Below are 14,187 nucleotides of genomic sequence, written 5' to 3'. Positions count from 1 at the left end.
GCAGGGAGGGGGAGCGGCGGTGGGGGCGGGCTGGGCTTGGACGGGTTTTGGATTGCAGTGATGATGATGATGATGATGTTGATGATGATGTTGATGATGATGATGATGATGACGATGAGACAGTGCTATGGCTTCCTTAGTTTTTTGCAAGCTTAGGTGCTGCGGGTGCTTGAGGAATCTATGGGAGCGACTAGGCTGCTTTGCAAAAACCCACTGAACTGACTTGCCGCACCAACTGCTATGTCTTGATTACCCAGAGTTTGCAGTTTTTTGGCCTAAAAAAAAAAAATGCGTATATAAGTGTCCATGGTTTGAAATGAACATGAAACCCCTTACGGTTGAGCCTTTTGAATGACTAGTGCACTCAGCAACTCACTAGAGATCACTAACATGCATGTGCAAGGGCTATGCTGGGTATTTGTCAAGCAATATCTAAATCTTTACCTCAACTGAGAGCTTTGGCCATGTTTCCACCATCACAGGCCCTCACTAACAACAATAATAATTAAAAAACAAACAAACCAACAAATATTTCCTCTCTGAATGGAGAAACATTCAAATGGATTCTGGAACTGTCCTCCTTTTTTCCTCCCCTGCGCCACACGTGCAAACACATTCAGAGTTCCACGACAGGTAAAGCCGTCGGTATCTCTTGGCAAAGACCAGCACACGCCCTTGCAGTAGGTACCATTGAATGGCCACAACTTGACTTGAGAGTAACTTTCCTGGATGACCCATGCTGCTGACATATAGGTGACAGGATGACCTTTTCTTCTCTTCTCCTCTCCTCTCTTCCCGAGGCACCCGGGTCTCACTGAGGAAGTGTGGTGGGCCAGAATGTTTGCCCGCGTTTAGTCAACCGCTGAGGCCTGATTTCAGTCGCTACGAGATGTTCAAGCTAGAATCTCAAGATTGAACAAAAGCCTCCTCGCTGAGTCGGCAACTCCTCGGCTGAGTTGACCAAAGGGCAAAAATTCAGGCACACCACATCTTCATCTCGGGGGGCCCCCCTGCTGGACGTTTTGGGAACAAGTGCAAATTCTCAGTATAGCATGATCCTTCTTTTCGCTCGAAACAATGGTACAAAAAAACAAAACTGAACAAAAAAAAATAATGCCCCTCCTCCACAAAAAACACATTTTGACACAGTTCTCAGGAAAAAGGTAATTCCTTTTTTTTCAATATATATACATTTGCCATCAAAAAGTAAATCGGATCCTGCATTGTGTGGTCTGGCATGCTTGAATGAAGAGCATTTACCACAGCAGAGAGGGAATGCCTTGTATGGAAGAGTGAGTGTGTGAGTGAGTGTGTGAGTGTGTGTATGTATGTGTGTGTGTGTGTGTGTGTGTGGGTCGGTTGCAGTGGGAAAAGTGTGTGCCAAGCACGCATGAGAGCCTGCATGGAAGCAAAAGTGTGCGTGCGAGAGTACACGGGGGCGTATGGTGTGTGCATTATTCGTGTGTTCCTGAGTGTACTTGTGCGTGCGTGCGTGTGTGCGTGCGTGCGTGCGCGCGTGCGTGCGTGCGCGCGTGCGTGCGTGCGTGCGTGCGTGCGTGCGTGCGTGCGTGTGTGTGTGTGTGTGTGTGTGTGTGTGTACGGTGCCTGCCCTGTTCCTCTTCCAGCTCATCAGTGAGTGGCTGGACCCTCCAAGACATCAGTGTTTTATCAAGAAGACAGCCATAGGAAAGTAGGACACGCCGCGATATTATCCAGTTTAACGAAGCATCCGGAGCCTAAAGTTTACTGAAATATTCATGCTCGCACTCGATTAGTCATGTCCCCTCGCTGAAGAGTTGCAGGACTGCGGAGTCACCGAGTGCGGACGGATGATAAGGCAGGGCTTTGACTTTTATCGTCGTCATCGAGCCCTGATAAGCGCTGGAACTGTCAGCAACACTGCGGGATATTGTTTCCGCTCATAATCAACAGCCCACGTGGACGCCCATAAGATAATTGCACATTAATTAAATTAGCCAACGATAGTTTAATGTACGCATTTGCTTGACTTGCCTCGCCTGTCCAGACGCCGCTGAGTTCCGACGGTCTGCTCGACGTGAAGCTGTTTGTCAGGCAGCCGAGGCTCTGAGTCAAGAGGATCTCGTCGTTCGCACGTTTCCAGAGCGTTTGCCGAGACAAAAAGTGTCAGCGGCGCCCGCGTTGGCGTTTAACTCTCAGCGCCGTCCTTCAGATTCCAGTCATCGAGGACGCGGCGCTCCTCGTGACAGCCCGTGCAAACAGGGCGGGAAGAGTAGCAGCGAGTCCCGCACTGCAGCGTTTTCTGTCATGCTTGGCCGTGACGGGATAGCTCGGCCTTCTTCTCGTCCCCGACGGTCACGTTTCAACGGGGGAAAAAATAGCGAGTTTAACGTGACTCAGTTTGTATGACTCACGTTATTGTGGCTGCCTGCTTAACAGCGCTGCAGTCGCTCATGCATCGCTCAAACATTTTCTGGCGCCGTCGCATTACTTTGGTCTGCCACTAGGAATTTTTCAATCACAGTCGGCAAAAAAGTGAATCACAACAATAATGATAACAACATTTACATGTTTTGCCCACGCCAGATTTATAATGCGAAAATGAAATGACCGCTTTGGAAATCAGCCCTTTGTGATGTCACAAATGGCACAATTCCTCCCTTTATGTTACAGCTTCGTTCTTGAGACTGCCTCGCGTTCGTCTTGCTTCTGTCTGTAGTGCCAAACGTGTGGAAGGTCCCGCTTTAGCACGTCGGTTTTAGCAGGATGCTAACATCTAGCATGCGGCATGGGGCTGTAAACAGAGGGCTAAAAATCTGTTTCCAGGGTAATTAATCAAGCGATGCCGCTCCACTGGAGTCTAAGATTGGGGGGGGGGAGATCTGTCCAATATGGGATCTTTAATGTGTCAGAGAGAAGGTGGTGGAAGGTGGTTGGCTGCAACAAACCAGAGTGTCACTTCGTGTTTCTGTGTGCCCCTCTTTTCTTTCCTGACCTCTTTTTAGTCACCCTCACTTTTCTAATTTAGTGAAAAAAAAGAAACAAAATGTGCTTTCCGCAAAAACATTGCCCCGATGCTGAATGAATAAAAAAAAAAAAAAAGAGGAAAGTTTGAAAACAGCAAATGGTGTCACCCAAGAAGTGAAGTGAAATCAAGTCAGGTTGCAACCGTGGTCATCGATGAACAGAATGCACTAGTAACACCGGGGTTGAGGTGGGGGTAAGTGGCAGGTAGGTGCTGTAAACTAACCTGACTGCTGACGGGTGTTCAGCAGCGCCCTCGCCCCATAGCCGCCCGACTCACCCCTCCCTCTGCCGCCCGGCCCTGCCTCCCCCTCCCCCGACCCCCCTTTGTGTCCACAGAAACAACAGGATGACGACGACGAGGAGGACGACGTGGAGCCCGGCCTGACCGGAGACGAGAAGGAGGAGGAGGTGAAGGAGAAGGAGAAGCTGGGCAAGCTGCAGTACTCCATCGATTATGACTTCCAGGAGAACAAGGCGAGCGAAAAAACAAGTGTTTTTTTGTTTTTTTTGACATGAGACACATCAAAGAGAAATGCCTGTCAGCGCTTCAAGGTTAAGTGTGTAATATCTGGAAGTTTTGAGAAGAAACAGCGACATCAAGTGGTTACATTTTAGATTGCAGTGCTCACCCTCTCACCCTCCCTCACCTGAGCTTGCCAGTGAGCTATGGTGGACTGCGCACATAAACCTGGATACCTGATCGACCTTCTTTTTTGGTTTATTTGTGGATGCAAGCGTTCACTCTAAGCGAGTCAGGCGGGCCGGATTGTCTACACCGGGCTTCCTTAGAAATATGGAGGTGCTTGATGGCTGCTAACTGGGAGCAAGACCCTTGCTATATTTATATTCTTATATATAAATAAGAACGGCTCTCAGGGTATGAAAACCAAATCACTTATATTGTACTGCGAGTATACACTTTTATTAATGTATTTATGGGTAGTATATTAAGCTTCTACCAATCTAAAAATCGTAAATCAGGCCAAATTTTACACATTGTAGTGAGCATGCAAGCGGATCTGCGCTTTCCTTCTGGGTCTTTTTTCCTTTGGTAATTAACAGGAAAATATTGGGCATCTAAGAGCGTGGAGAAGGATTTTCGTGCGTTTGGTTGGCAGTGAGGGGAAACTGTTGACTGAACATTGAACCGTGTTCTTCCTTTCCAGCTTGCCGTCGGGATCCTGCAAGCGGCCGACCTCCTCTCCATGGACAGCGGCGGCACGTCCGACCCCTACGTCAAGGTCTTTGTCCTCCCCGACAAGAAGAAGAAGTTTGACACGAAGGTTCACAAGAAAACTCTCAACCCCGTCTTCAACGAGTCTTTCACTTTCAAGGTGAGCTGAGAAAAAGAGCCAATGCTCACTCTTTTCTTTATGACTTACTAAAGCACCGCGGACGTGAAGCCGTTTGATGAGTTCTTTTAACAGTGCAGAATCTCTCCTTTGCTTTTTCCTTTTGCTTCAGTGGATGGGCTGTGGCCCTCCATGTGGAGTTTGCATGTTCTACAAGCCCAGTGGCTGATCGTTAGAGGGTCCGTCCTGTGACTGGGAGGTCGTGGGTTCAATCCTGGACTGTGTCATACCAAAGACTTTAAAAATGAGTCCCATTGCCTCCCTGCTCGGCACTCAGTATTCCTTTGGGATACGACAATCAGTGGGACTTAATCTTTAACTGAGTCTGACCTTGTTCTCCTGGGTACTCTGGCTTTGAAACTGATGCACATTTGGTGAATGGACCTATGTCTCTTGTTCACAGGTGCGAGTGAGTCTCTGTGTTGGAACTGGGATTTGTCTTTGCCTACATCTTATCGGAGCTTGATAAGCTCCATATCTCTGTGGCCCTAAGTGCAGTATAATCTCTCATATGAAAAGAATATCTGGATGGATAGAGCTTTAAAAAGTCTGATTCATATTTTTTTTTGCAAATTGTTCTTTTCCACCTACTATAATTCAATTATTATTATTATTATTATTATGAATATAATTTTACCATTTACACTCCGCTTCCTTGTTTTGTTTTCCATGGGCTTTGGAATGCAAGGTCTTTGCTGCTATCCTACACGTTTCCTATCAGCATTGTGCTGAAAGAATTGGCCAAAGACGACAATTACCCTGACGCACAGGAGTTGGCTGGAAACAGGTCTCAAGTCTGTGTTTTGGTGGAGGTGGAAAATCATACTGGGAGTGGGAGTGACCATCAGAGAATTTCTGGCAAAAATAATGTCCAATTTGAGGATATTCCATGTTTAGCCAAAGTCTCTGTTTTTATTGGTCGGTTCTAAAAATCTGTCTGCAATTCTTTGTGGATTCTGGACGGATGGATGGATGGACGGGTGGGTGGGTGGATGGATGGATGGATGGATGGATGGATGGGTGGATGGATGGATGTATGGATGGACTGTAGCAGGCAGAATTCTAATTAGCTTGACTTAAAACAGAGGAGCGGACACAAGGAGGACGTGTTAGAGAATCAAATTAAAGGGGAGTGCCACCTCTGGACCACCTTGCCAGCTGACACAGTTCTATAGAGAGAGAGAGAGAGAAAAATCACATTGTTTATCCTCGTCAAAGTCAGACTGCTGAGGCTGCATGTCATTAAGGGAGGCATTTGTGAGCTCCAGGCGAAGGTCGCAGCGTGTGCCGCTGTACAGCTCTTGTCCGGCCTCCACTGCATGGCGTGCTAATTGTCAAATCATTCCCGACCGGGGCGTTAAAGGGAAACACTGCTTCCTGCCCTCCAGATTCCATTCCAAGAAATGGGGGGCAAGACCCTGGTGATGTCGGTGTACGACTTTGATCGCTTCTCCAAACATGACGTCATTGGCGAGATCAAAATCCCCATGAACACCCTTGACCTTGCCAAGCCAATCGAGGAGTGGAGGGACCTGGACAGTGCAGATCAGGAAGAGGTGAGTGCCAAAGTGTCTTCTCTGAAATTGTCGCACAAACATATTCTCCCAGATGTGTTTTTGTTTTTTTAGCCCAAGGACATTTTATAAACCAACAGCAAAATATTCAGCGCTTTCAGGATCATCACACACTTGTAATGTAGCTCCCTCAAGAGTATGCTGTTGTTGCTTTTGACAATAGTGGAATCTCAGACGACAGTGTAACAAATTGAAGATTGTTAGATGAAATTAAAGCTTTCCAAAAGCTTCATCAAGTCTTGATATGAGTTTTACACTCAACTGTGTGAGTAATATCCGGAAGGAGTTTTACTACACAAGACTGCTGGTATAATGATGAATGACAATGATAAATGATTTATTGTCATTATATGTCAGTACTATGGAATGTTACTCATTTGAGCAGCGCAAACATTTCATTCCATTTCAACAGCCACCACCATCCACAGTGCCACTACAGTCATAGGGACACTGAGAAATAGAAGATTATAAATATAAAGTGCTGTCTGGCATGAAGCTATTTTCTGTTGACATATTACAACAATTGATGTTTCAGATACCAGTACTAGAATAACAATTACCGAGTGGATTGAGTGGATTCAAAAGTGGATCACAAGCTACACTATAAACATGCAAAGTCTCTGCAGCTTCTTCCTCCCCCTAGCTTGCAGACATGTATTCGGTATTGCACAATACATTTACATCTGCTATTATGTGCCATAAAAAACCTTTTCCCTTTCCATGCACAATAAAGAAATCTAACATGTTGTATCAAATGCATCTGTGGCTAGATTTAATGATCAGGTTATCCACTGTACAAAGCATCAAACCCCCTTTCATGGCGAAGGACACAATATAATAACAGCCATCTGTTCAAGGCCACGTTTTTGTCTGTTACTGAAAGCCGAGTGCTGAAGGCCCTTCCTGTTTGTCCTTTAGATACACGCAGTCTGTAATGTGTTTTTCCACCTGAATACGAAAAAGCAGATATCCACTGAGAGAACCCCATGGATTAATTACAATCTAGGTGAAAGAAAACCTGAAATTACTGCTGCAACGTTAAAATCAATTATGAAAAACAAACAAACAACCCTTCTCTGTCAATTTTAAAGTCAATATTACATTTTTTCCTGCATGTGCAAATGTGTCGTACGTGAGAGATGTTGCGTGCTTCCTCGCAGTCATCCAGTAAGTGACCCCCGCTGATATTTTTTTTGCCCACAGCCGGAGAAGCTGGGTGACATTTGCATCTCTCTGCGTTACGTCCCCACCGCTGGCAAACTCACCATCTGCATCCTGGAGGCCAAGAACCTGAAGAAAATGGATGTGGGAGGACTGTCAGGTACGTACAACCAAGGGTCACACGCTGCCTTCCCAGATCCACTAATCCTCGTTTGTCAGGAGTAACATGTAAAAATAAAATGAAAAGGGGCATCCAATCCAACATCAGCATCATTTTACCCAGATATTCACTGTCTCCACTTTGTCCATGTTCAAACCATCTAATGGCTTTATCTCCTCAACATCTGATTAAGTGCTGTCCCTCTGGTGTGCTCCTTCCTGATCATGTCCTTCTCATACTGCAAGCAACTAGCGTTCCCCGTCAACTCCGCCGTCACTCATTCCACCCGGACCATGGGTTGCACCTTGGATTGTGTTTCTGCTGGTTGAGTGTTGTTATTGTTGCCACACTCAGCACTTTGTCCTCGTCTCGACAAACGCTGTAGCACCTCTCTGATGGCAGCAGTCCTAACAGGCAGCGTCCGGGGTGCAAAGTGTCCTTTGTTAACGTTCTGAGCTCTTTTCGAGACGGCAGAACAGGAACAGTGCAGCTTTTTCCAATGTGAGAAGAGGACAGCTGACCACCTTCTTGGCCAGGCCGGTTGCCCAGAAGGTGTAGAGTGTGTTCCCCCACAGAGCAGCGGTGGGAGTGCTCTCTGCGTGACGTTGCTCCTCCTGAACGTCCTCCTCAAGCTGCGTCCTCTTGCCATGTTTGGCTCTCGGTGAAATGAAAACCCTGTTCATCCAGATGTAAACTGTGGATGCTGGCAGGAGGACTGCAGTGGCACGGGGGTTGGGGGAGGGTGGGCGGCTTGCGAGCTCAGCCAGTATGGCACTGCAGCGCTAAACATGCAATAATCACCGGCTTCAGCGCTGGCCCCATCTGTTGGTGAGCCTGGGCACTGCAGCTGTAACTGCACGCGACCTTTAACCAGATCAATTTCCCCCTCCTCCCTCCTTCAGATCCCTACGTGAAGATTAACCTGCTGCAGAACGGAAAGAGGCTGAAGAAGAAGAAGACGACGGTGAAGAAGAACACTTTGAATCCGTACTACAACGAGTCCTTCAGCTTTGAGATTCCGCTCGAGCAAATGCAGGTACGGACGTCGGTACGGTGCAAAAAGATTTGGTAGAAAATACCTGACCTAACTGAGAAGTAGTCGTTGGTCGCTGCTTCACAGTCACTTCCACACACATAGCTGGCGTTACCTGGCGAGCAATCCATCATCAGACCGAGTAATATAAGAAAAATGGAATTGATTGTCTTAAAAAAATAATAATATCCATCAGTTCCTTAGACGTTATTGTATAAACATGAAAGACAAATGGTCTGCCGCCTCGCTCCCCAGTTCTCCTTCATTTAGTGCAAACATGATTAATGGCATTTGGATGGTCTGTCGCTGAGGGTGACAACCGCCATCGAACCCTGTGTTTATTATAAATATTTGATAAATTGCCACTTCATTAAGCACGATTTAAAGAGCTGCCGAGCAAAAGCACGACGTCAGTCATCAGAGCTTGCTGAAAAGTTCAGTCTCCGGCCAGTGGCGGCCTTCACCTCGATGTTTTCCTGCGACGGGCTGAGCCACGGCGGTTGTGCCGGGAGAAAATGTTTTCCTCAGCTCGCTAGCGGACAGAGGAAGAGATATTAGCCACTGCAGCGTCTTTTTGAAAAATGGCAAGATTCAACCTGTGGCTATTTGGCAGTGTGTTGCCTCCTGCTGACCATAAAACGCTCTGGCGCATTTTTCCAAAAAGCTAAACTGTCATCCGGCAGTAAATAGTCAGTGTGCAACCACAAAAGGTGGTTTGGATCTCACAAAAAGGACCATTTTTCTCCGACTCGCTTTATAGTTTCTCAAAAGGACGCATACGTATAGATGACAAACACATCTGGGCTTCAGTGACCTTGCAACTGTCCAATGAGAAGACCTTTAATTCTAAGTAGAAACTCTGGTCTCGTTAGGGGGTCAATGCAGGGATACCCTGTGTGTTTTATTTTGGGATTTAAAGTAATCTATATTATTTTCACTATAATAATCTCAGAAGAAGGGAACTCAAGAGGAATTCTATAAAATGAAATGATCTTACAATGCTTGTGTGCAAAGCTCCTTCTCTCTGGAGCAGACTGATTCATTTTTCACTTTATTCTTCATGCAGATGTACAAAATCTGTTTCAAACAAACAGATTTTATTAAACAAATGAAAGCGAGTGCACAACATTGGAATCAATACATGAGCACATTTGCTGTTTGCAAAAAAAAAAAAAAAATAAGAATAAACATGCGCAACAAAGAACGATTCTGGCTCAAGCGGAGATGGCAGCAGGAGCCGAGTTCTCGCCGCCCACACGAAAAAACCCTCAGGCGCTCACAACACCAGGCGCCGCATGGGACCACTGCCTGGACAAACATTGGGTAATGTTCAGCATCAGCTGGAACACCCCTGCATTAAAGGACCCAGGGCCGGCCAGCTTCACTTCACCGGCTCTCACAATAACAGCTGCCGGGATGAGAACATTCCATTGTTTTCCTTCTGCTGCCTGCTGCAGAAAGTTGTGTGCGAAAAGCACACTGCAATGCAAAATGAGGCTTGACTAATACTTGTTGCAGGTTAGTGAACACCTCACGCTCATGTTCTTCCAACCGTGAGGGAAGGCGTAACTAGTGTTCACAGCGAGTGTCTTTTTTTTTTTGCAGGAGACTGTAAACATAAGGCTGAGTGGTCTGTTTTATCGATAAATAGCCACGTGAGGCCATTTTTTATTGAGATTTTATTTGAGAGTTTTTTTCTGAAGTTTCGGTGTTTCCATTCCCAGTTTTTTATTGCGATATTTAGGTTTTGCGCAATTCTAGGGCTAATGGAAATGCAGCTATAACTGAGGCAGTGACTCATGGGGATCAACAAGAAACAATGAACAATCTGAAATTGGTTCAAATGTGGAGCACCTCCACCAGACCCCAACGCCTCACGTCCACACCGCTGGCCGGGCCGTGGTGAAGCCCCGGTGTAATTCTCGCTGTCTCCTGCCCCCCTTTTGCAGAAAATCCAAGCCGTGATCACGGTGCTGGATTACGACAAGATTGGCAAGAACGACGCCATTGGGAAGACCCTGGTGGGCAGCAAGGCCACGGGGGCGGGGCTCAAACACTGGTCCGACATGCTGGCCAACCCCCGCCGCCCCATCGCCCAGTGGCATCCACTGCAGCCGGAGGAGGAGGTGGACGCCGCCGTCGCAGCCATAATAGCCAAGAAGTAAAACTGCCACCCCCCCCCGCCCAAAAAAAGGCATTTCTCCCCGTCCCTCCCCACCCGCCTCTCCCACCTCCACCTACCCACCCACCAACCTACCCACCCACCCACGCATCGCCCGTCCTTCCCCAGGGGTCCCACATGTCAGCATATATTCTAAAATAGCACCCCAGCTGTGCGTACCCTTCCTCCCTCCAACCTCCCTCCCTCCAAAAGATCCATCCATCCATCCATCCGACATGATGGGAAGTTTATTTTGAAGAAAACAAACAACCAAACAAACAAAAAAAAAGAAGCACCATGTTGTACGAATCCAAGTCATTGAAAAAAAAAAAACGAAGAAGAAGAGTCGCAGGATGGACAGATACTCCGTTGATTTCCTTTAGATCTATTTTTGTATTGGGGTTATTGTTCCATTATTGAGAGTCAGACGACAGCAGTGAGTCCGGCGGTAGAGGGGGATTAAAAAGTTTTAAAAAAAAAAGGAAAAAAAACAGACAACGTCCACTCATGTTGTAATTCTCACCCTTTCCCTTTAGTGACACGGTCTGCTTAGAGTAGTGCTTAATAATAAAATGCTTTATACTGCCATATGATAGAGAAATAACACAAGCAGGTCCATTCCTTAGGTGTATTGTGCACCATGTTCCACACCTGCCAGTTGTCATTCTAGACGAATTTTGTTGGTGTGAAGTACATTCCTAGAGTCGGGTAGCGCTTAGGGATAAGCACATATCCAGTTGCCCACAGACACACTGCCTTGTTTTCAATTAGTCGACCTTCCCGCCCATCGTCTCAGGAACACTGAGAGGAAACTGGAGCTCCATGCCTTTAATTCATTTATTTCTGTATTGATTATTTTGTTTGTTTTCTAAACGGGTCGTATTCAAATCGTCCACTTGTTGACAAAAAGGGAGAAACGACGACGACAAAAAGAGGCGGAAAGCTCGATTGCTAATTTTCTTAGTGGTGTGTGCGAGTGGTGGATTCAAAGTTTGGGTTGGGTTGGGGGGGTTGGGGTGGGTGGGTGATGGGGGCGGGGCTGCTTACGTATTTTGTCGGACTGTGCAAAGAGGCTGCGCCCGTCATCCGGAAAAACATCGAGAAGGGGGAGGAGCTAGAGCAGACTGATTCCAGCCACCAATGACATGATATTTTACAAAGTGTCTATTACTGCCTGCAGTCTACCACCCCCCCCCCCCCTCCCCGCTCCCCCTTCCTGATCCCACCACCCCTAAACCCCTCCCCCTCCTCCCGGCACCTCCGGTTGTGTATCTCACTTGTTCAGTGCTACTGCCATCCGTCACGGACTCCACACAAGGGTTTTTACTTCAAAGGAATCCCTACAACCGTCTTACAGTCATAAAAGGAGACAAGCCTTCAAAGTAACAAAAATAAGCAATTTCCAACCTACCAGGGACGCCTTTCAGTTAGTGGTGTTGTTCTCTGCGTTCATTTAATTCCCCTCTGTATGATTATGACTATTTTTTATTTATTTATTTATTTTTTTAATTTCACATATAATCTATTCCATTCAAGTTAACACACTTTAATTTCTCAAGCACTTTAAAGATCCAAATGTTACATTCAGGTGCCCTCAGAAAACCCAGAGCTTTAATTATTTATGTTCTCAGTCACTGCCTCTTCTTTTTGTTTGTCATGCATGCATTTCTTCTTCTTCTCCGTCTTCTTTAAATGTCTGCTTAGTTTCAGCTCAGCCACTTGTCGCGTTTTAACTGTGCGGAAATTAGGATTTCACACTCGAGTGCAAGGGTCTGAAAGGAGGCGCTGATCCATGTGTGTTTTATACACAGCTTACCAAACTGTTGAATTTAATTGCACTACTGGGTATTATTCCATCTGCTGGTGTCATGACACCACTGCTCTGCGGGTCGTTGTTTTTGCTTTGTTGTGTTTTTACGTTTTGACTGAATGTCGTTCAGTTGTAATCAACCGGTGGTCTCCTCACATAAACAGACTGTAATCTGGAGGGGAAAAAAATTGGATGTTTTCACCTGATGCCAACTCCAAGCAAAGAATTTGGTTCTGTTAGAAAAAAAAACAGTGATGTTTCTGACTATTAGCCCTAAATATCCTGAGAAAAAAATGTGTTTGAATAGATCCTGGTTGTGTGTCAGGTGATCGGACTGGCTCTGAGCACAAAGTCAGGGTTGCCACTTTTTGTATGTGTTCTTTGTATTTGTGTCTCTGCTGAAAATGTGCTAATTATTTATTGATTTGTTCATTTTTTTAATATATACATATATATATATATATATATGTATATATATATATGACCTAAAACCATTTTCAGGCGTTTGTTCCTTATCTCTCGTCATCTTACTCCTCTGTTGAAAAAGCAGCACTAAAGAAAAGGCAACATGGAAGCAATCAAGCAACTCATTGGTGTGTAGTTATTGCCTATATACATAGTTCATACACCGCTGATACTGCATGTTTATACGAAAATACTGTACATAAGAGCATGTTTTAGAGACAAAGCAAAAATATCTGTGTACGTAAATGGGTGTCATTGTCATTTTAATAACACAACGGAAGGGGGTTGAAAAAAAGACGAGAAAAAAATGCACTGTATATTTTCTAAATGAAACAAATGTGTATTTATTTTCCATGAGGGTCATTGGAGAGAATGTCATACAGATATTAGAGTAATATTGCTAATAAGGAACCTTTCCACGCCTGAAATTCTTAAGCAAGTGTGTCGTCCAGTGCTGTGTGTGAGTTCATGTAGGATGCAAATGTAGCCGCATGCTTGCTATCTAATTCCTTGTGGTCCGACTTTATTGATTTCTATATTTATTTATTTATTTTTGCGTTGGAACCGTTCAATCTGCCATTTGTTTAGCTTCAACACTTCTCTGAAGGCCAACGGTTGACTTGTTTATGAATTTTAATGGGTTTTTCTTTTTCAGTTTTTTTTATTTTGTGTGTGCGTGCGTGCGTGCGTGCGCGCGCGCGCGTGTGTGGCTGTGTGTCTCTCCGTGTGTGTGTGTGTGTGTATGTATGTCTGGGATGGAAGAGGGTCTCCAAGTCTACAAGATGATAATTTTCTCATAGCGTTTGCTGTGGTCCCACTCTGACAGTAGAGGCTCTGGCAGCTCTGCAGTCTGTAGGTGGATTGTAGGAGTTGTTCTACGTGCCAGTCCTCAAACCAGAACAAAGTCTGCTGGATCATATCTTTGTTTGAAATGTATTTGCAGGGGCCAAAAAGATAAATAATTCATTGAGTGTTGATAACTTGGAATCCCTTCTTCTCTCCTCTTATACGTGGAACTTTCTTTTTTCCCTTTCCAATCTTCTATTTAAAAGACCTGAAAACCCTCACGGCGGTGTCTCCTTTACTGTGTTTATTATACAATACGTGTTGTGTATACGAGATGAAATGAATAAGATAAAAACTTAAAGCCATAAAACTCAAGCACTAACTCTTAGGAGCTCAGCTGAGAGTTTATTTCTATCAAGAAAAAAAAAAAAAAAAATCTGTGAGTTTCTTTGGCCAGTGTTTCTCTTTGACATTCCGTTCCGAGGTCTTTGTTCGTCAAGAGGGCAAAAATCCATTTTACTGTACATGTGAGCGGTGAGAGCAGTGGTGAGTTTAGTAGAGTGAGTGTGACTTTTTCTACTTTCAGAGCTCTTGATGTCCTTCTTCCATAGAGCTAGCCGATTCAACAGTACAGTGACTCGTAATGTATAACTTGTTTTAATAGTATAAATAATAGATC

The 14,187-nt window shown here is 45.3% G+C and overlaps 1 protein-coding gene across 3 annotated transcripts in view; it reads left to right on the top strand.

The window, feature by feature from the left end:
- The window catches only part of LOC142898701 (synaptotagmin-2-like), a 64,112-nt gene extending 50,426 nt beyond the window's left edge, over positions 1-13,686 (top strand). For 2 of the 3 annotated variants that reach the window (XM_076041813.1, XM_076041812.1), the window contains 6 exons: positions 3,343-3,480; positions 4,173-4,340; positions 5,747-5,914; positions 7,136-7,253; positions 8,156-8,289; positions 10,236-13,686. In XM_076041813.1, the coding sequence (XP_075897928.1) occupies positions 3,343-3,480; positions 4,173-4,340; positions 5,747-5,914; positions 7,136-7,253; positions 8,156-8,289; positions 10,236-10,451 (942 nt within the window). In that variant the 3' untranslated portion in view covers positions 10,452-13,686. The remainder of the gene's footprint in view (positions 1-3,342; positions 3,481-4,172; positions 4,341-5,746; positions 5,915-7,135; positions 7,254-8,155; positions 8,290-10,235) is intronic. The other variant, XM_076041814.1, reaches the window with a different exon arrangement.
- The last annotated feature ends 501 nt before the right edge of the window (positions 13,687-14,187 follow it).

This window comes from Nelusetta ayraudi, unplaced genomic scaffold (assembly GCF_046127955.1).
Source record: "Nelusetta ayraudi isolate G7.1 ecotype Tasmania unplaced genomic scaffold, CSIRO-AGI_Nayr_v1 ptg000070l, whole genome shotgun sequence".
In the NCBI taxonomy this organism is placed as follows: domain Eukaryota; kingdom Metazoa; phylum Chordata; class Actinopteri; order Tetraodontiformes; family Monacanthidae; genus Nelusetta; species Nelusetta ayraudi.
The sequence above is the reverse complement of the archived record's forward strand: the minus strand, read 5'-3'. Positions and strand labels throughout refer to the sequence as shown.